Here is a 21,685-nt window from a genome sequence, read left to right on the forward strand (position 1 = left end):
TCTCATCTCGCCCCCACCGCCACCCCCACCCCCCACCCTCCCTCCTCACTGCTCTGCGTTATTTCCCCCCAATACCCATCTTCCTCCTCCTCCCACCAATCCATCCACATTTGTTTCTCCTCTTTTCCTCCCTCCTCCTCTTCCACTCCCTTCCTCCCTCATGTTGACTCCCCCAACCCCCCCTACCCCCTTTTCCCCCTGGAGATCGTCATTTGTAAAGCTCTTTGCTTAGACAGCCCATATCTTTGTCGTGGTGTTGTGGCCTCCCTCTCACTCAGCTCCTTTTTATCTGTACTTCATGAGGTTTTGGCACAAACTGGCACTTTTTCTCCCTGCGCTGAAAAAAAAAAAAAACCCCAACAAAACAATGTGCACAACTCTAAAACAACAAAACCTTTCCCCAAAAGAATTCTGCCTTTCCCACGCTAAGCCAATTTTCTTCACAAGATTAAACAAACTCCCAATAACAAAATGAAAGAAAAGGGGAGGGGGAGAGGGGGAGGGAGGTGGAGAAAAAAGAAAAAAACAAAGAATCTGGTTATGATTCGAGTCTCCAAAAAAGCCAAAAGAGGATGCCCCATAGTCCTCCAATGAGAAAAACAAACCTGAAAAAAAGCCAACTGTTACTATTTTTAAGCGCTTGAAGAATGTCGCTCGGTGCCATGACTCAAAGGCACGCCGGCCCTCGTCCGTAATCAGTTCATTCTGACTGCACTCCTCCACCACATCACACACAGGACGCAATCTTTTATGAGCCGCAGAGAAAGATGAGGAGACGAAGGGGAAAGCGAAAAATGAAAGAGTTCAGGGCTAATCCATGCATGCAACTGTGCCTGATTTGATGACCGGGGTTTTAAGACTCAGCTAATATTAGCCACTGTAAAACTAGTTTTGCTCGAGCTGACTATCATTCAAGTTTATGGAGGAGACTAATTTTTATTGCATGGAGCCATGTGATGCTTAATTCCTCTATCAGCTTTCTATTTTTGTGAGTGGCTGGAGAAAAGGCGTGCAGTGTAGAAACTTGCAGTTCTCAGAGGAAAGTAAACTGTGCATGGCAAGGATGTATTCAAAACTGGAAACATATGCATCTGTTCCTCGGTCAGCTCGAAATTCTGAGATTTGGATAAATTGAATTCAAGTCTGGTTCAGAGGCGCTCTCTCACGGAGTCGTAAAACCCAGGAGATGGTGCTCCATCCCTGTTTTATGCTGCCCCGAACACCCTGAGCTGCAGCTCTCTGACACCCTCTCACTTTCCCAAATCCCTCTTATAACTTTACACCTCAGATTACGGCCTTATCAGGGAGGCATCCTGCCGACACCTCGTTCTGACGGCAGCTCGGAAGAGCAGGCGTAAGCCCTTAAAAACCGGCATAAAAACTTGCCGCCACCACACTGCTGGGTAATTTTTAGTGTTCCCAGAAGGGGATTATAGTGAGTGCACAGGGAAAGAAAAGGAGACTTTGATGGAGGAAGGATGAGGGTAATGACGAATATCTCCTGAGGGAGTCATACCACTTTTATTGGCCCTAATAATGGCTTTTATTATTATTATTAAAAATCACTAGAACTGAAATTCTGGAAGCTTTTATCACTGAATCTGTATTCTGTATGCATTCTTATTTTACTGGCACAAAACTAAGTCTGTGTTGTTCAGTAAAACTAATGGATTTCAGCTGATATATAGTGATATCTTGTGTAGATGTCACAGTGATTCCCAAGCCTTTTCGTCTGATGCACAACCACAGCCCAGTCAGATGAACACAACTTTGTGTTACTACCAGTTGCAGTGGCAGAAGAAGCTGCAACATGTTTGTATGATTTACCTTTACCTGTTCATCCATCCCCACTGACTTAGTTTATCTATTCCTTTTAGCTGACTATTTCAGTTCATCCATTACTTTTAGTAAGTTGTTTCAACTGTTTCTCTTACTTTTTGCATTTTCAGCTATTCATTACTTTTCTATGGCTATTTCCACAGTTCATTACGTTTAGCTATCTATTCCAAATGTTTACCTTTAGCTTACTATTAAAATCAGTTTATCCATTATCTTCAGCAGTTTTAACTGTTTATCTATTACATTAGCTTTAACATTTTCAACAATTTATTCATTACTTTTTGTATGAAATGTATGTTTTATGTTACTTTTAGCTGATGATTTGTTTATTGATTATTTAGCTGCTCACTTGCTAACTAGTTAGTTTTCACACACTTAGTTGCATCTGTGGTGTTCATGTGTTATTTTGTTGGGCAACCACTTGTCATTGTAAATTTACTAATGACCGTAGTCCTATTTGGATGTCTGTTTTCCTCTTTAACACAAACATGTGGATATAGCACCCCTGGGGTACAAGTACAGTATATCAGATAATATGTGATGCTAATTGTGTTCATCGACTGCCATGAGACAACTTCCCAGGCCACTACTTTGTGCATTTTTTTTTAATGTAAATGCAATGCTGTCTGTTTTGACATCAAACAAAAGCAAGACAATGCCATGACAAAGCTTGACACACACTGCAGAGATATATGGATGCAGACAGACACAAATACACACACTCAGAAACCTACACGCGACAGATGTTCATGTAAAACCGGCATGCTGAAAGGCATATTTGCGTAGTGAACTAATTCAATGCGCTCTGCATGTAGCTCAGGCACAGACACACGCTGTCTTTCTCAGACATGAAAACTTGCTTGAGGTCAATGCTGGAGGACGACTAGCTAACTGTATATAGTGCAGGAGGCTTTGATCTTTGTACTTGGCTGTGGCAAAGACAGCCAGCCAGCGCTGAGGCTCTGCGCTACCGGAAGCTTGTGGTCTGGGACGGCTCCATTTACTACTCTGTTCTGGTGCTAAATATACAATAATAAAAAGGCTGGCAGATTTATTTCAGACTGCGATACATTTCCTCCCCAGCAAGGGAAGAAAGGACTAAGCGAGAGACAGACGTCTCCAGATCACTGAGGAACATTAAGTGATAATTACAGAGAGAGATAGACAGAAAGAGAGAGACGAGGTTTCCCCCTCTCGCTTTTCTCTTCCTCTTCCTCTGCTACCACAGAGGAAAGTGGTGTCTCCAAAACTGAAGAGGGGCGCCCGCTGTATTAGACTCCCAATGATTGGCTATGATTGCATTATCTGATCCCATGAGGGATAAAAGGACAGCAACACACACACACACACACCACACACACACACTCTCACCACATGCCTGTATTTCATTGCTCAATGATGACTGTCTCTTCAGAAGTCAAACATGGCTTTTTCGAAAACATCTTTAGACATGTAGGCATCAAAGAAAATAGGATTCAAATTCAAACATTATCTTTTTCAAGTCAGTTTTCTGAAACACATAAGCACGCACGCACACACACACGCACATATACACACTCATACTCCCCTATGTACTCGACTTCACCACCAGTCCACCGCACTCCTCTCAAAGCTCTTTGATCCCCGGTCGAGGGTCCTCTCCGCGGTGCCTCTGTCTGAATTCCAGAGATTCTGGGATAATTCAAACGTTTCACGGCACATACTTGGTCCCCCCAGGAGACAGCGGCGGAGATGGAAAATGCCACCACGGTCCCCGGCTCTCTCTCCCTCCATTGTCCCTACTCTTTAATCAGGCCCTCTCTGTGGCTCGCGTTGCCACCGTGGTGTGTTGTCTCAGCCTGGGAAAATGCCGGCCTAAGTGGCTGTTATGTGCTGAGGCGCAGACCACAGGGACCCAAAGGGGTGCTGCTGGAGCCCTCTGTGCCAGCCGTGGGTCTCAGAGTGGCTAACACACACAATGAGTGAGGTCCCAAATCTGGATGTAGCCTTACATAACAACCAACGCTACATCTATTTACTTTTTCGAGTGAGCTTCGATCAGTAAATCATACATCATCATAATCATAGGCGTAAGGCAAAACCCAACGATAAATCATGAATATTATTTGTTCCTAAGGGGTTGCTGGGTGTAAACCAGCATTAAACTGCCACACAGATAGGGCAGCATTGTAGAAACTCCAGTGTTATTGCTTGGCTGTGAAAGGTCTGTGGAGAGGGAGTTTCCTGCCCTTATGTCAACACATGACCAAAACAAAGGCCTTGTGTTTCCCTGAGTCAGAGCGAGAAGAAGGTCAGGAACCAGCGCTACCTCAGAGTTGAACCCATTTCAGCTTTGTTTTGGGACAGACTCATGTTAGGGCTGGGCAGCTGGGTCAACTGACGGTTGGCCTGCCTTCAGCCGGACACAACACTCCATCAGGTCAAGTTTACAATGGACTGAGTCAAACCCTGCTGGTTTATACTAGTTTATATTTAGTGCTTATAAGCGTGAACAGAGTTTTTATGAGGTGCCATAAATTTCATTTTCAAAAGAGGGTGAGTATGGAGGCTCATGTACGCCTACTCTGTGGTTTCTCCAGGCCTCCACGAAGCCTTTGTATTCACCCTGTTTGCCATGGGAAAATATCTGAAACAAATAAGTCGCCTGGTCGGCACCCATCAGTGTAAAAAACACTTCTAAGAGCTGTGGATTGTGCTGAGAGGGTGTGGCACACTGCTTAAGGAACTACTTGTTTACTCTCACTATGTCCGAAAATAAAAAAAGGAACTAGTTTCTCTTTAAGATGGAAGGCAAATAAACAAGTATTCCTGAGTAGACATTGTGGGCAGGCACAAGCTGCCTGTGGTTGTGCAGCGATATGCTGGACTTGGTATGAGCAGGAGTGCAACACTTCAAGGTTCTTCCCTCAAAACATCATCACCACCATCATCACTGTCATCATCACTACCAGTAAGCTGCTGCAATGGAGAAAGACAGACACAACTCAAACTTCATAGTAGTTAAAACAAGACTGTGTTAAATGTAAATTCTTCTCAAAGGAAAAAAAAAATCAAAAGGCAGATTGCCAAGTTACAATGGTCGAATAAGACCAAATTACAGATACTGTGATGTCCCTGAGTAACAAGGTGTGAACAAAAGTTCAGATGTAAAGGCAAAGACATCAGTGACACACTCTATAGCAGTGGGTGGCAGTACTAAGTCACTTCATAGTTTGCCAGTCACCATAAAACATAAAAAGAACAAAAAAGAAGGTTACCACAACAAACATGTCGAGAGAAGTGGAAGAACCACCACCTAACAGAGTGCTGAGGGTTACAACAAAGAAGAAAAGATTGGCAGAGGGTCAACGGACCAAAAGAGAAAGTGAAAAACGATTGAGCAAGAATAACCCTTGGTCCAACAATAACAGGATGGAAAGAAGCGAAACAACAACTGGGTTTCCCAACAGACTCGGAGATGGCATCTGTTTTACTCATCCAGTAATGCAATTTCCAACACTAGCTTCTACTATGCGTTGGTCACTGCACTGCAGTGGCAGTTTGGTGTGGAAATTACATTTTTGTCATTGCTGTTTGTGGCTGCAATTTAATATCCTGATGTTAGAATGCTTCAAAAGTTAAGCTAACATTAGAGTTTTATTCAGCGAAAGCATACGAAACAAAAGTTACATGTTAAGTCATAGCCTAACATGGCCAGTTTTATCATAATGTTATCACCAACAGTAACCATATTTATGTAAAGCATCCCATCCCAGTTTCTTCCTATTATTTATCAGCCACTCTTGACAAATATGTAAATCATCATGAACAGATGTTCATTAGCCCATCATTCCTTCCATATGTAACCCAGCTGGTAATCAACAGAGCCAAGTTCCAAACTACCAGCCCTCAACTGTATTTGTAGGTACATAGGTGGTCATCAACAGAGCAAAGCCACATACTGCTAACCACCAGACTGTATTTTCTGTAGTGTGTGAAGATGGTGTGGATTGTAACATTACTGAAACATACTCACATGTGGGTGACTTACTAACTGCCCAGGGATATGGCTTGAATTGTTAACCCTGCCAAGGGAAGACCCTTCCCTGTTGCTAGTCAATGTATGCGGTCGGTGTGAAGCTAACCTGGCATCCTGTAATTACCACTTGTGGTTGCAGAGGGCACTGTTGCCACTGCTCAGTTACATAGTGTTGCTTTAAAGTGAAGGAAATTATTTACTGCCAAAAAGATATACTTACCGTCATGTGTTTATAATATAAGGTGCGCTAATAAAGTTGAAATAAGTTCTGAGATCCGTCAGTATGGTTTGGAGGTGTGATTAAATCTGTATACTTTTGTCCCTCTTTTAGAGATGTACAGTGGGATGACAGCAGAACAGCGTAACTGCTCTCAGCCCCCTGCAAATAGTACTTGTGTAACTTCAGTATATGCCATAATTTTTGCCATTGTTTTATGCCATTGTTTAGAGAAATGTTTCACATTATGTATGGGATGCAGTGTTTAAACTCTTTTACTTTAATTTATTTGTGTCTGTGTCTTTCAACTGCCAACTAAGCTACAACCACCCCATGGGACAAGAGTAACCACAAAAATGTGGCAGCCGATGAAGGCTGGCACTATGACATTTATTTAATATGGAACACTTCATGAGCTAGAAGTCTATGTTAAAAAAGAAGAGATGTTGGGATATGTGGGTTGAGGTACACACAGTTGAGTAAGATTGCTTTCTTTTGTATTTCACCTCTCCTTTTAATTTTCAGTTGATGATGTATTATGACTATCTTAATTAAAAGATAATTAAAATATTTTTTTTATTTGTTTAGTTTGCTCCAAACTTAAACTAATGAATCAGTCAATCAGTGTGGTGTACAGTTAATACTGGGATGAAGTAAGGTTATTCCATGGCTTCAAAGAACACAGAGATGCTGAAATACAGACTTCTGAAAAAAAACAAAAAAAAAAAACAGACTTCTATCTGTCTTACTGTACCTGCAGTCTGTCTAAGGTTTTACCAGTGTCTTACAGGTTTACAAATCAATTTCTACCTCCCCTACCAATTTTACCTTTAGCTTTAACAGTACATTTAGAAGACGCACGGGCAACGCCTCCGTTGGTCACTGATTGGTTAAATGAAAACGTCACCGGTTGTTGAACGCGGAAGTATGTTGGCTAACGTTAATAGTGGGACGGGACAATGAGCCTTGCTAGTCTATATTTTTATGTTATAATAAAGGATTTGTGACGTTCAGAAGCGTAATTAGACAGGTGAGACCACATTATGCCTTTTTTCACACTGTGTGTCAACATTCTTCACAAAGTGCAGTCTGCGTAGTTCGTCAGCTGTTTTCAGTATCTAACGCTAGCTGCTCGGCGCTAACAACACAAGCTAGCATGTTAGCAAACACAAAGTAGGGTTATTTGGCTGTTGTCTTCTCTTTTTCTCCTCTGTCAAACGTGTGCTCAGTTATCTGAACATTTGTTTGCGTAATTCTCAGCAATCTTAAGACAGCAAGTCTTTTGTGGTGTTAAACGTTACCTTACTTCAGTGACAATAACACTGCACAAACCTAATGCGCATTAGCAAAGTTAACTTCTTGGTGAAGGTTTTTCTTCTCTGCCAATGCCCCATTTTGACTGAAGAGTGTAAGAATCACGTTTGCATACTCGGATACAAGTCTGTCTCAGATACAAGTAACTTGAAGTCAAGTTGCACACAAAATAGTGTGTAGTTGATTTTATATGAAACATCTGACACCATAGTTCAGTATCAACCTGTTGCTGTTCCCTGTTAAAAGTCACACACTCTTCTCTTTCCTCTCTCTGGCAGGGCTCACTGAAGTGCAGACATGGAGGTGCCCTGCTACCTGCCCAAACTGCTGCTGGAGCTCAATGAGCAGCGGAAGCGGGACTTCTTCTGTGACTGCAGCATCCTTGTCGAGGGCCGTGTTTTCAAGGCCCATCGTAATGTGTTGTTTGCTGGGAGTGGCTATTTCCGGGCTCTTCTGGTTCACTATCTGCAGGTGACAGAAGCTGATATCAGTGCCTTCCAGTGTTTTGTTTTCTTCAGTAGTCGGAAACAAGTGCTGGGCATGACATCTGAGAAACAAATGTCATGAACTGGCTAAGATTATATATTTGTGTTTGTGATGTTGTGTTTGATTTACTCTGATGCCTGAAATTCTAAAATAAACAGATAATTTTCTATTAAAGCAGCGAAGAACAATGTATGACATATACAATGTCAAATCAGTCAAGTCCTGATTTTGTCTATATTTCTTTTCAGGATAGTGACCAACGCTACAGCACAGCATCGCTGGACATTGTAACAGCCGATGCTTTCTCAATTATCCTGGACTTTCTCTACTCCGGCCGCCTGGCATTAAACAGAAGCAATGTTATTGAGGTGATGTCAGCAGCCAGCTACCTGCAAATGACTGATCTGGTGAACTTCTGTAAAGGATACATCCGCTCATCTTTGGAAATATGCAACAAGGAGAAGGAGAGGAGCACAGAGAAAGAGGACAAGGCACAGGATGGAGGCATGGGCCCTGCAGACAGCGGCACTCCAGCTGTGGCAATCTCCAGTGTTGCGGGAGCTGCAGAGCCTCATTCACAGGTTGCAGAGGCAGATAGGGGATCAGGTTTAGGTACAGAGTCTGTGACCTCAGCTAGAACTCCCCTGTCTATCCCTGTGGCCACTCCACCAGGAACCAGCAGGGACATGGACAGCGGCTACCATTCCAGGGAGGAGTTTCCATCTGGGAGTGAAGGACAGAAGGGACATATGGATCAGACAAACCTCTCATCCTCCTCATCCTCTGCTTTGACCCCAGAATTAGTGAACCCCAAGATAGAGTACGACCCTGATGAGGAGCTTATGGAGTCCCCTGACACCAAAGACCTTGCCTCATATCCTGGGCCCTCTCTGCATAACCCTCATCACAGCAGGCTACTTCCCCCAAGTCCCTCTCCCTCCAACGAGCGCTCCCCCCTCGGGTACAGCCCATCTTTTAATGCCAGGCAGCTGATGGAGATGCTAGCCAGAGGTGAAGGCCCCAGTCCTCTGGGGGACAGAGTGGGACAGCGCTTTACCCAAGGACTAGGTAGCAGCACGGGAGGAGGCAGAATGGATGAAAGTTTAGGGTTTGTGGGATCATCTATCATGGAGATTCAGTCTGACTGGCTTGGAGAGGACACAGGTAATTACCAGGATCAAATAGGCTTAAAAAGTGAAAGTTCTCAAGCATAAAAGTTAAGGCTCCACATTTTTCAGTGCTGTCCTCATGAGATAGAGTTGAACTGTTGGTCTCTCTCTCCCCCTGCAGGCGATGGCTTGGTAGTGCCAGTGAAACTCCACAAGTGCCCGTTCTGCCCGTATACTGCCAAGCAGAAGGGCATCATGAAGAGACACATCCGTTGCCACACAGGAGAGAGGCCCTTCCCCTGTCCCATGTGTGGCAAGAGGTTTACAAGACAGGAGCATCTTCGCAGCCATGCCCTCAGTGTAAGAACACGGTGCAGCCGTGACCGCACAAAAACCAGTTTTTATCATATTGCATCATGTAACTTGTTTTTATATATACATAGGCTTTTAAGTCTAAATTACAAGTGGTATTAAAATATGAGAGATTGTCATTTTAAATTACTGAGGAAGATAAGAATATTGTGACTGTTTTCCAGATGTGAGTGTGTATAAAAAGAAGAGCTATGTAGGAAGGGCTGGTTGTTCATGGATAAGAGTAATTATGTTTTGTGAATTTAACTCTGGTTAACTAAAGGTTTACAATATAAGCTTGCTACATATATAGGGTGCATAGTAGCAAAGAATGATCTTGTTGCCAACATATTGCCAACCCTAACCCAAAAATGTTGGCAACTACTGAACAGAAAATGAATTTGCTCGTTAAAGATGTGAAATTTAATTGTTCTTCATTTTGATTCATTCTTGGTTGACAAGAATTGTTCAGTGAATAATATAATGGTTTTGTACAAATCCACTTTAAGCCAGTAATTACTAGCAGTTAGTTGTAAACAGTCAATTATCTCATTTCACTCTTTCATTGAGTGTAGTTAAATTCAGTTCTTTCTTCCCTGTTCCTTGTGTTTTGTGTGGAGAGAACGAAGTATAATAAGAGCACTAAATCTTTTGTCTCCCATATTGTTATTCTTCACTGTGTAATAATCTAAAAGTTGTTTTGGTCTTTCCAAAATGATTCACATACTGCTCTTTCTCACTGTGGCGACCATCGGTCAACAGGTTCACAGGCACTACTGGCCGGTGTCTTGTAAGAGCTGCAGGCGAACCTTCACTGGATCCAGCGTTTCACCGGGACTCAGGCGCTTCGGCATCTGCGACAGTTGCAACTGCGTGACCACCACTCACGATGATTCTGCCCCCGTTCACCCAGCCAGCCAACCAGAGCCCATGGAGCGAGCAGATGGGGGTACAGATTGGTCCAGTTTTATGGACGATGTGGATGAGGTGGAGGTTGGCAGAGTGGAGGACTTGGTGGAAAAACAGATGCTTGAAAGGCAGCTGGCTGTCTGCACTGATGTTGGTCACACACTGTGAATATGTAGCCCACTGTACCACCACTTACAGTCTTAACTGCTCCGCTGTTCAGTTTGTTACTGTGGCCATACTGTTGATGTTAAATTATTACTGTAAGGTGAGCTTATTTATTGATTCATTTGTAACCACAAAATGATTCCTTGTGACTGTTGGAGGTTGATTTGCCTTTTTTAAAATTCTAAATGTGATCTTTAATTTCCTGCCCATATCTTTGCACAATTCATCAGATCTACATTTGCCTGTATGTGCTGTACATAAAGAGAATGTGGCTGTCAAAGCTGTAGTTGTCTGGAGTTTTCAGAGCTTAACAGAAAATGAATGAAGTAGCTTGTTACATGTTATGACAACAGTTTATTTAAGATTACAGTTCACAGATAAAAGTGCTTTATTGTTACGATGGGGCCACTGTTTTTATTATTGCAATAAATGTGTTGTGTACTGTGGACATAATTATCCATCATCTCATTTTGTGTATTCATGTGCTGAGATTTGTTGATCTCGAGGTTTTGTTCATTTCCCTGCTGCTTGGCATAGATTTGCATCCGGTGATGCACCTGCACTATTGTGATACAAAAAGTGTCATATGACGCCCTCTAGTGGTGGAAGCCCTACCAGAAAAAATCATTGTAAAGTTACATTACTGATTTCCGCAGGCTTTTGACTTAAGAGAGCAACAGATTACCTTAAAAGTGCATTTGTATTTTGTAATGTCACAGAAGGAGTCAAATCTAAGTCGGATGGACGTTGCCGTTCTGTTAAAGCCATCTCCCTGAAGTTGGAACTGTACCACCAAGGAGTGACTATACCGGTTGCCCTACCCACAATGGCATAAAGGTGTTATGTGCAGGTACATGCTGAAAACACACAGGTACCTGACGAGTTGACTAAGAGGGACAAGCAGAATCTTATAACCTCCTCACAAGTCATCATGTCGCGTCTTATCCCACTTCTCAGTGTAATTCCTCTTCTTATGATCGGACCTGGATGCATAGCGCGTTACGCACCAAACTGGACTAGCCTGGATGCCAGACCCCTGCCCCAGTGGTTCGACGAGGCGAAGGTCGGGATTTTCGTTCACTGGGGGGTCTTCTCGGTCCCTGGCTTCGGCAACTTCAGTGAGTGGTTCTGGTATTGGTGGCAGTCCGAGAAACGCGCAGACGTCGTTGAGTTCATGCAGAGAAACTACCCGAAGTACTTCAAATACACGGGTTTTGCGCACGAGTTTCGCGCAGAATTCTTCGATCCGGACGCATGGGCGGAAATATTCAAAGCCTCTGGAGCCAGGTACGGTCGTCAGCTCCGTCTTTTCCTGGCACATGTTGATGACCTCGGGCCATAAAAATGTGCACAGACCTGATGCATCCCATTTGTATTTAAGTTGGATTCTGCCTGTCGCAGGTCCCTTTTGTTGCCACTGTTTGCTCAACTGCAGCCACACCTGCGAGATGTCTTGTATTTGCGTTCAGTCACAGTGTTACCCAGGTCACAATAATCAGAATATAATAATCTGTGTCTGTTAAAGGTCACAGCAAAGTACTACTAACAGAGAACCTATTCACTTCCTCATTCCTGAATTGTGTGTGGATATTTATATTTACATGCTTTTACAGGTATGTAGTATTCACATCCAAACACCATGAAGGATTCACAAACTGGCCCTCAGCAGTCTCCTGGAACTGGAACTCAGTGGATGTAGGTCCTCACCGGGACCTGGTGGGAGAACTGGCTGCAGCTGTCAGGAAGAGGTGGGCAAATCACAGGGATGCAGTGTCGAAGTTTATTGAAATGTAACATTTTTTTTTTTTGAAATGACTGGTTTCTAAAATGCCATAGATTTGTAAATGCACACAGGGCCAGGGAAGGTGCCAGTAACACCAAATATGTCATAAATTATAAGATACAATGTGACGAATGATTGATCCTTGTGGAATCTTTCAGGGGTCAGGGCCATCTGCAGAGGAGCCTCCTTAATGACATGGATTTAAACAAAAAGAGTTCTTAATGTCTTCAAATCTGAGACTTTCACCTGTGCAATACAACAATTGTTGACATAGATAATAAATAAATAAACCATTTTCTGTTATCAGATCACTGCATTTGGGTCTCTACCACTCTCTGTATGAATGGTACCACCCCCTTTACTTGTTGGATCAAGTCTCTGGATTCAAGACTCAGCATTTTGTTGCCAGTAAGACTCTGCCAGAGCTTGTGAACCTCGTGATGGCATACAAACCTGATCTGATCTGGTCTGATGGGGACTGGGATGCACCGGATACTTACTGGAACTCCACCCAGTTCCTGGCCTGGCTCTACAATGACAGTCCTGTAAAGGTGAAAGACATTTTGCAAATACCGTTATATTTTCATCATGTCTGACACCATGTGGCTTTATTCTTCATGCTAAAACTTCAGCAGCATTTTAGAGAATGTGAGGAAATGCATATCTGTGATGTGTCTTTCTTCAGGATGTGGTGGTTACCAATGACAGGTGGGGCAAGGGCTGCTACTGCAAACATGGAGGCTACTACAACTGCGCTGACAGGTACACGCCAGGTAAACTTCCGGACCACAAGTGGGAGAAATGCCAGTCCATCGACACCCGTTCCTGGGGCTACAGAAGAGACATGAGGCTCAGTGAACTCATGGACCTGCCTTCCATCATTAAGGTGAAAGGTCACAATAGGTCATCACCTACAGCTGTTGTTTGTCCAGTCCTTTTTTGATTATTTGGTGTCAATCTAACACTCTGTTTCCTCAGGACATGGCGTATGTGGTGGCAATGGGTGGCAACTACCTACTGAACATTGGGCCCATGGCAGACGGCATGATCGCCCCAGTGTTTGAGGAACGTCTGAGGGGTCTCGGTGCCTGGCTGGGTATAAACGGGGAGGCTATCTATGCTTCCAAACCCTGGAGGATCCAGACAGAGAACAGCACCGTCCAAGTCTGGTGTGACTGAGAATTTTAAGTCATGTTCTATTTTATTCATTATTATATAAAAAGCCTGCCATAGTTTGGCTATAACCACTGTTTGCTCCTCTTATAGGTATACCTCCAAAAACAGTGCAGTTTATGCCTATAATCCTTGGTTGGCCGTCCAAACAAGTACTTCAACTTACAACACCGAAGATATCTGGGGCAACAAAAGTAAGCCTTACTGTGCCTGTTGAATTCCACTAAACATAATGTGTCATTAACTCTTCACAATTATTTTTCACATCCATAGGTGACACTTCTGGACTATCCTAACAAACCACTGAGTTGGGCACCAGTGACACAAACAGCTGGACTGGTGATTCTTTTGCCTACTATGCCAGCATCTCCTGGAAATGCCTGGACTCTGAAACTGGAGGGTGTAGCCTGACGTCATAGAGTCAACTAAATGAAGTTATATACTGTAGTTTTACATCAAGAAGAATGTCTATACACTGATGTTTGTGAACTATACTTAATGTATTTGAAACTGTTGATAAAGTTATTAGCTAGGCTTGAATGTTGGTATCAAAAGGTTGTTTGTTAATAATCCCAAAAATTCCCTCACTTTTCTATTAGGCTTCCTTGAAAATTGAGAAAGTGTTTTGGTGAGGTTTGTTGCCTCACTGTGGAACAGCCACCAAACTTGTTGGCATGAAATTTGGTTACTTTTTCCAAAGTGAAGGATTTACTGAACAGTAAATGCACTGTAGATGCATGAAATGGACGTTTGCTTGTGGATGTTAATGTCACGGTATGGAAAAATAAAAGAGCAGGTATACATTACTGTAAACAAGTTAAAATGAAGAAACACTATAAAAATAACTCATACGAGTGTCTTTCATCTATGAAAAAGAACCCTTGAACCATAGTAATGGCTTTTTTTTCGGCAGGTCACGGAATGTATTTCAGCAGAATAGCGCTAATTTGGCATTATGTTTTATGCTTTGTCGTACTGCATTTGGATATTTTTAACTGGTGTATATCCAGTATGTGTTAATAGCTGTGGTGTAGGTGTTTATGCGTTCTGAACTATATGATAGCCTACATATTATTGATAGAAAAAGCTAAAATAGTCGAGGAAATCACGAAGCCAACTGAGGAGGGCGTTAGTACGCCTGGTGAGCGAATAAAACCACAGAAGAAGAAGCATTCATTTTTACGATTTTGTTTTGTTTCTGGCAGCAAGAGAGTATCTCCGGTGCTCCTTATTTAGAAAAAAAAAATATCCCCGAAGCAGCATTTCTGTTGGAAGAAACGGTGACACATGGGGAAGTCGCGAGATTTAAGTGAGTTTGAACGGGGTATGATAGTGGGAGCCCGACGAGCCGGCAGCAGCATCTCGGAAACAGTGAAGCGTTTGGGATTTTCCAAGACTGCGGTGTCTCGAGTTTACCGGGAATGGTGCGAGAAGAGGAAAACCTCCAGCCACCGGGGGTCCTGCGGGAGAAAACGCCTCGTCGACGAAAACGGCGAGAGGAGGATGGAGAAAGTGGTGGAGGCTAACAGCCAGGCTACGAGCGAGCAGATCCAGGCTCTGTACAACAGCAGCGCGCAGGAGAAACCCATCTCACTCGCAACCACCCGCCGGACCTTGAAGCGGCTCGGTTACAGCCGCAGGACTCTGCGACGAGATTCACTTATCGCGGTCGGGCTGGAGGCTTTAGCTGTGTACGCAGCCTGCCCACAAAATCTCGAGACCCCCATGGACTTATTGTGCAGGGACGAGAATAACCCGGACTCAAAGATCCAGCCCTCCACGGACGCTGACTGCAGTAATGAGAATTAAACCGGAACCATGGATGTAGTAAATGAAGTGGGTGCCTTCTACCGAGATGACACTGGTTATTCTCAAATAAAGCTGCCGCTGGGTGCATTTCTTTGTTAACAGGACAACATGTACATACAGAGTGTGCCAACAGAGCATGCAGTATACACTCAGCGAGCACTTTATTAGGGATACCATGCTAATACTGGGCAGGGCCTCCCTTTGCTCTCAAAACAGCCTCAGTTATCTGTGGCATGGGTTCCACAAGATGTTGGAAACATTCCTTTGAGATTCTGCTCCATGTTGACATGTTTGCATTTCATCATTTCTGCAGATTTGTCAGCTGCACAGTCACACTGCCAGTCTCCTGTTCTACCACTTCCCAAAGATGCTCTGTTGGATTCAGATCTGGTGACTGGGGAGGCACTGAGCGCGCTGTCATGTTCATGAAACAAGAGATGACTTTTGCTTTGTGACATGATGCACTATCATGTTGGAAGTAGCCATTAGAAGATGGTAAACTGTGGACGTAAAGGGATGCACACGGTCAGCACTAATACTCAGATAGGCTGTGGCATTGAAATGGTGATGGCTTGGTATTAAAGGGCCTAAAATGTGCCAAGAAAACATTCCCCACCCAATTACACCACCACCACCAGTCTGCACTGTTGACACAAGGCAGAGTAAACTCTAGAGACAGCTGTGTGTGAAAATCAACACTTTCAGAAATACCTAAACCTCACGCTGATGTTTGATGTGAGCATTAACTGAAGATCTTGGCCTGTATCTACTTGATTTTAAGCACTGCTCTGCTGCCACTTGGTTAGCTGATTGGATAATTGCATGAAAAAGCAGGTGTACAGGTATTCCTAACAAAGTGGTCAGTGAGTGCATCTATTCAGACAACATAAAAATAAAAAGTGAACACAAATGAAAATTGAAACAAACACTCAAACAAATGTGCATATGTATTTAACAAAACATAGGTTTCATCCTCTTCTTTTGCCTTAGCATATGCCTGTCTGTTTGTAGGGCCAAATAGACCTGGGCAAAACTCCTGGAGTGAGTTAATTTCTTTTTCTTTTAATTTTATGCAATCAGTTGTACAAAGAAAAACTTTGCCCATTTTGTTGCCTTCAAAACAATAAAAAAAAAAAAATATATATATATATATGTATATGTGTATCTGGTAGTTCTCACTCTTTCTTCTTATATCAGTGTCTATCTAGGATACTGCTGTGCATTTAAATAGAAACAGATATTAGAGGAATATTCAGTCTACTCTCTAAACTTCACCAGCACCTGATTTATCACTGGAAATATCCTGATAGGTTTCTAAAAGACATCACCCTTACTTTACAGCAATAACACAGTATATATCAACAACTGATTGCCCTGGAGAAAAAAAATCAGGCATCATACTTACACCTTTCAAAGGGCTATTACAAATCTGAGTGATATGGGAATGTGACTGTGGGACTCAATTGGGATTGTGAATTTGCTTTACATAGATTATATTCAGTCTGAAGTGGGCCACAGCCCAGTGTGTATGAATCTAATGCTGTGCTGCTCTTTGGGGATTTAGGTGGGGAGTTTTCATTCTGTGAAGTTACACATGGGTATAATAGAATCTGATTTCAGTATTTTTAGACCTGATTTGTTTTATTGTGAAATCAGATGGCTCACCTTTAGTTCAACAAAAATAAATATTCATTATTTAACCACCATGATTTTATTCCTTGCAGTGTTGACAGGGTTCTTTAACAGCATTTAGACTCATATGTTGTACATTAAGTTTATAACAAATATAGTTAAACTGATAACTAAATAAATATAAATTTGAAGATGAAAAAATCCTGTATATTTTTTGGGGGAAAGAGGAGCTGTAATGTAATATTTGTTAAATAAAGTTATTGCAAAAAAGGGACGCGATAGCCACATGATAATTCATGTGATTACAGTCACGTGACGGGAAACGATTCACTTGCAGGGTCACAACAAACAGTGAAATTTCCCGTCTAAAATACAGCCGCATGAAGTTTCCCTGTAGTACCGCTGTGTGTACCGTAAGTGGAGTTTAATGGTGGGTTAACCTGTAACCATGCTGCTCCTACTTCTCTTCGCCGGCGCTTTTGTTTCCCAAACGGCGGCTCGCTACACCGCTAACTGGACGAGTTTGGACGCCAGACCGCTGCCTTCATGGTACGACGAGGCCAAGCTGGGGATTTTTATCCACTGGGGCGTGTTTTCCGTCCCCGGCTTTGACAGCGAGTGGTTTTGGTGGCACTGGCAGGGCCAACAGCCTCCCGACCAGAAGTGTGTGAACTACATGTCCAAGAACTACCCCCCCGGGTTCAGCTATCCGGAGTTTGCGCCCCAGTTCCACGCTCAGTTCTTCAACCCGGGGGAGTGGGCGGATATATTCAAGGCCTCTGGTGCAAAGTAAGTCCAGATAATTTAATGAGACAAACGACAGCTTAACTTCCGGTATTGTCTGATCTATATCTGCAGTGGTTTATCAAAAACAGTATCACGTTAGGTTTCACTTACACATTCTCTGAATTACAGATATGTCGTCCTGACTGCCAAACATCACGAGGGATTTACTAACTGGGGGTCTCCAAACTCTTGGAACTGGAATTCTGTTGATACAGGTCCTCACAGGGACCTAGTGGGAGACCTGGGAGAGGCAGTTCGCAACAGGTGGGTCCTCAAATGTTTTATAATGAAGCCCAAAGAAATGGGTTGTTGCTGGTAGCTGGATGAACAAGGATATATCAAGATTACAGTAAAGGAAAGATTGTTTTGCAACCTCTTCTGTTCATGTGACATTTACTGCTTTCCTTCTGACACTGATGTTAACTCTGCTCCCTACGTTGCTACTCACACTTCACAACTTGATAGTTTGGGTTAAATTTATATCCAGATGCACTGATCCAATATCAGCACTGACATAGTCTTTTAGTTACATTCATCCTATCACAGTGGGCTGCAGACTCTGTGGGCTTTTACTGCCGCAGCGTCCCTGTCCTCATGTTACTGTACATAAACATGACTCCAGGGAGGAACACAGCTTTTAGATTTGGGGATAAATAGATCACTGTTTTCATATCAGAACTTGCTATTAGCAGGTACTCTGAGTTGAGGTGTTGGGAGAGAGTTGGCATAGTCTGTCATTAACAACAGATTGTAATTTCTTTATGCAGGTCTTTGCACTATGGACTCTACAACTCCTTGTATGAGTGGTTCCACCCTCTCTACCTGACTGACAAGAAGAATGGATTTAAGACACAGACGTTTGTGATGCATAAACTTCTACCAGAGCTTTATAACATGGTTGTAAGGTGTGTGGTGCTTTTACTGTGTCAGCTGATTTCACTTCAACATGTTTTATTTTCACTTGCACACAATATAGTCAGATATTGTTACATTGGTACGTACCTCTATGAGAGCCTCTATGCCGGCAGTATGTCTGAGCCTTTGCCTTCCTGTTGCCTTGCAGGTACAGACCTGAGGTGATCTGGTCTGATGGGGACTGGGAAGCACCTGATACCTACTGGAACTCCACCCAGTTCCTGGCCTGGCTCTACAATGACAGCCCCGTTAAAGTAAGTGTATTTATGACATAACTGAACAGAACTGAACATAACAGAAATGTTGCAGATGGTATTTTCTTTTTGAATCAAGACATTTAGCGGTTAACTATTTCAGCAAGGTTGTTAGTACTTATCAGCTCTCCCTTGCTTTAGGATACCGTCGTGACCAATGACAGATGGGGAGCTGGCTGTGCCTGTAAACACGGTGGCTACTACAACTGTGAAGACAAGTACACTCCAGGCCAGCTGCCCAAGCACAAATGGGAGAAGTGCACATCTGTGGACACGTTTTCCTGGGGATACCGGCGGAACATGAAGATGAATGAATTGATGAACTTAGCCACCATCATAGAGGTGAAGATGATGTATGATTACCCAATCTGTAATGATAACCAGGCTGTAAGCATTGACTGACTGGTTGTCCTCCTTCTCCTGCTGCTGTTACAGGATCTGGTTCGCACTGTGGCCCTGGGAGGTAACTACCTTCTGAATGTGGGTCCCACACCTGATGGGATGATCCCTCCTGTGTTTGAGGAGAGGCTCAGGGGTGTCGGAACCTGGTTAGAGATCAACGGGGAGGCCATCTATGCCTCTAATCCCTGGAGGGTCCAAACAGAGAACACCACTGTGCCAATCTGGTAAGATACATGGGAACCAGTCTGTCTGGTATGGTCCACCATAACTGAAATTAACATTTCCAGAAATCTACAGAAAATTCATAAACTGCATCTCATGATGCATTCAGATGTTGTATAGAGGACAGAGGTGGACAGAAAGTACTATTTACACACTCACTTGAAAGTTTAAAATGGTCTCTCCAAAGCTTCTTCTGTCAAAGAGCCAAGCATTTTAGGCTTCAGTGCAGAATACAACTAAATACCTGACGTAATCCTGCTTTAGTAATCGATCCAGTGATTTATATGCAGATTATTGATACAGCTATCATCTGTATCTCATTTTTTTTTAGGTATACATCTAAAGGGACCACTGTGTATGCCATCGTGACAGCCAAACCATCTACACCCACAGTGCAGCTGTTGGAACCCAAAACATCAGCATCCACCAAGGTAAAGTGACTGGGACAATGTTTTAGTCTCATAGGAGAACTGAAATTTTCCAACCAGCTTAGTGACGATGAACTTAGAGAAGGGCATGTGTATGTGAGTCCTTATAAATGAAATACATGAACTGAAATCATAGATTTTTCCCTTGTGCAGGTGACTTTATTGGGGAATTCAAAGCCCTTACCCTGGTCCCCAGTCTACCCTAAAGCTGGCCTTATTGTCCTCCTGCCCGAGCTGCCTTACACCCCAGGTCAGGCGTGGACACTGAAACTGGACGGCATCCAGTGAGCATAAACACCTGAAGTCATTAATTTCATAAACTCAGTTCATAAACCCAGGTTTTCATTATGTAAGATAAGAGGAAACTTATGCACTATAGTTAAAGGGACAACGCTTTGTATTTTTGCCAAAAAAATGAAACAATAGAACACTCCTCTTCAATGATTCCTTTGTTGCTCTGACGTTAAATGTGTCACTGCCTCTTGATTATGTTCTTTTTTGATTGAATCTGAATGAAAAACTGAATCTGCTGTTCGGCTTGTGAAACTCTCCTGGCAGCTGTCTAATTGCTGTTTCAGCTTAGTGTGGTTTGTATGAAAATGAACATTTTTACCTATAAAGCACTTTTTTATTTTTCTACTGTACGCTTCTAAAATGGTGGGATGAAACATTACTTGATTAGTCTGATGAAGAACTGATTTCATATATAAAGATATATTAAAACACCACTTTCTTCAACTGTTCTCCTTAGTCTGTGGAGTTTCTGAAACACTGAAGTACCTTAAAGAGGCAGAGTATTCATATCATTTGTCTGGTGACACTTTTAAGCCTCCTTCAGGTCTCATCACTTTGGAAACTTCTTTCTCATTGCTGCTGTGTTGTACTCAGACCCAATTATGTGTCTGAAAACTCAAACTTTATCCCAATTTCTGTAGTCTCAGATAAGATATACAAACCTCCAGAGTGCTTTTTAAACATAAGTATGAGTGACTAGGTTTTTTTTTTTTTTCAAATACGCAGCCATGATTTGGGAACAAGATGACTTCAGGATGACTGTTTTGATGTTCTGTGCGGCACTTGTTAGCACTTTTATTTTCAGCAATCCTCTTAAGCGCCTCGGGATGACATTCACCTCCCACATTTTTTATATTTTTACTGACTGCCGACCTTTGATTATAACCTGTTTCTCTCACCCTGAGGCTACTGCTGCGTGTTCCTGAATCTTGTGCTGGATACTTTATATTCAGTAGCAGTAGGTTGTATTTGTCAGTGCAATTCTGTGCCAAAACTGTTGTGTGAATAGACAAAAATATCCCCTCAATGTGTCGGTCCGAGTTAAGACCTGACTGGGAAGAGGATACCCACAGGGATTGTGCGTTTAACTCAGAATGCCAGCAGTAAATTGCTCTCTGTCCTCTCTTTTAACCTTCTTTAATAGGTGTATGTGGTCTGCTTGGTATTTGCATTGCAAATTCCTTTAAGCAGAGAGAGGGAGAGACAGAGAGAGAAAATGGAAGTTTTTTTGGAAAATCCTTTTCTTTGACCTCTACTTTGCATTTTTAATGTGTGCTGTCCAGGTGGGCATGTCTGCATTTCAAATAATATACATCTACTTAGTCATTCAGTCGTATGTTTAATCTTAAATTATTTTATCACCAAAGGGATGAGTTAAAGCTTAAGAGACATTTACCTTGATACATGGTAAATTAAGACAGACAATGACATTTAAAGAAGCTATTATTTCTCCCTGATATACATTTCCCTTTGCTTGCACATTTTGTTTTAAAGGCCCTGAAACAGTTTTTTCTTAATCAGTCTCTGCTATCAGCGTGACATCCTGTATAAACACAGTTTTCTGTTAAAGGGACAGTTC

At 42.7% G+C, this 21,685-nt stretch overlaps 4 protein-coding genes across 5 annotated transcripts in view; 3 read left to right on the plus strand and 1 right to left on the minus strand.

Annotated features, from left to right (window-relative positions):
• Positions 1–21,685, minus strand: part of LOC108900388 (sodium-dependent neutral amino acid transporter B(0)AT1) — a 244,075-nt gene that overhangs the window by 109,922 nt on the left and 112,468 nt on the right. The window lies entirely within an intron of this gene.
• zbtb8b (zinc finger and BTB domain containing 8B) lies at positions 6,953–10,864 on the plus strand. Its single transcript, XM_018701487.2, has 5 exons — positions 6,953–7,104; positions 7,667–7,859; positions 8,123–9,038; positions 9,165–9,343; positions 10,097–10,864. Exons 2-5 carry the CDS (start codon positions 7,686–7,688, stop codon positions 10,409–10,411), a joined length of 1,584 nt encoding a protein of 527 aa, XP_018557003.1. The 5' UTR covers positions 6,953–7,104; positions 7,667–7,685; the 3' UTR covers positions 10,412–10,864.
• On the plus strand, positions 11,011–14,209 carry LOC108900437 (tissue alpha-L-fucosidase-like). Its single transcript, XM_018701476.2, is given in 8 exon segments — positions 11,011–11,695; positions 12,022–12,156; positions 12,499–12,742; positions 12,877–13,077; positions 13,170–13,360; positions 13,458–13,488; positions 13,490–13,558; positions 13,638–14,209. Coding segments are annotated over 8 exon segments (1,365 nt in total). The 5' UTR covers positions 11,011–11,339; the 3' UTR covers positions 13,776–14,209.
• On the plus strand, positions 17,100–20,555 carry LOC108900441 (tissue alpha-L-fucosidase). The gene is made up of 8 exons (XM_018701478.2): positions 17,100–17,594; positions 17,721–17,855; positions 18,359–18,496; positions 18,655–18,760; positions 18,902–19,102; positions 19,196–19,386; positions 19,716–19,815; positions 19,966–20,555. Exons 1-8 carry the CDS (start codon positions 17,254–17,256, stop codon positions 20,098–20,100), a joined length of 1,347 nt encoding a protein of 448 aa, XP_018556994.1. The 5' UTR covers positions 17,100–17,253; the 3' UTR covers positions 20,101–20,555.

This window comes from Lates calcarifer, linkage group LG3, assembly GCF_001640805.2.
Source record: "Lates calcarifer isolate ASB-BC8 linkage group LG3, TLL_Latcal_v3, whole genome shotgun sequence".
NCBI lineage: Eukaryota > Metazoa > Chordata > Actinopteri > Centropomidae > Lates > Lates calcarifer.

Coding starts and splice junctions, on each gene's coding strand:
- zbtb8b (XM_018701487.2), top strand. CDS start 7,686: ATGGAGGTGCCCTGCTACCTGCCCAAACTGCTGCTGGAGCTCAATGAG. Junction 9,039..9,164: donor CTGGCTTGGAGAGGACACAG/GTAATTACCAGG, acceptor CTCCCCCTGCAG/GCGATGGCTTGGTAGTGCCA. Junction 9,344..10,096: donor TTCGCAGCCATGCCCTCAGT/GTAAGAACACGG, acceptor ATCGGTCAACAG/GTTCACAGGCACTACTGGCC.
- LOC108900441 (XM_018701478.2), top strand. CDS start 17,254: ATGCTGCTCCTACTTCTCTTCGCCGGCGCTTTTGTTTCCCAAACGGCG. Junction 19,387..19,715: donor AACACCACTGTGCCAATCTG/GTAAGATACATG, acceptor ATTTTTTTTTAG/GTATACATCTAAAGGGACCA. Junction 19,816..19,965: donor AAACATCAGCATCCACCAAG/GTAAAGTGACTG, acceptor TCCCTTGTGCAG/GTGACTTTATTGGGGAATTC.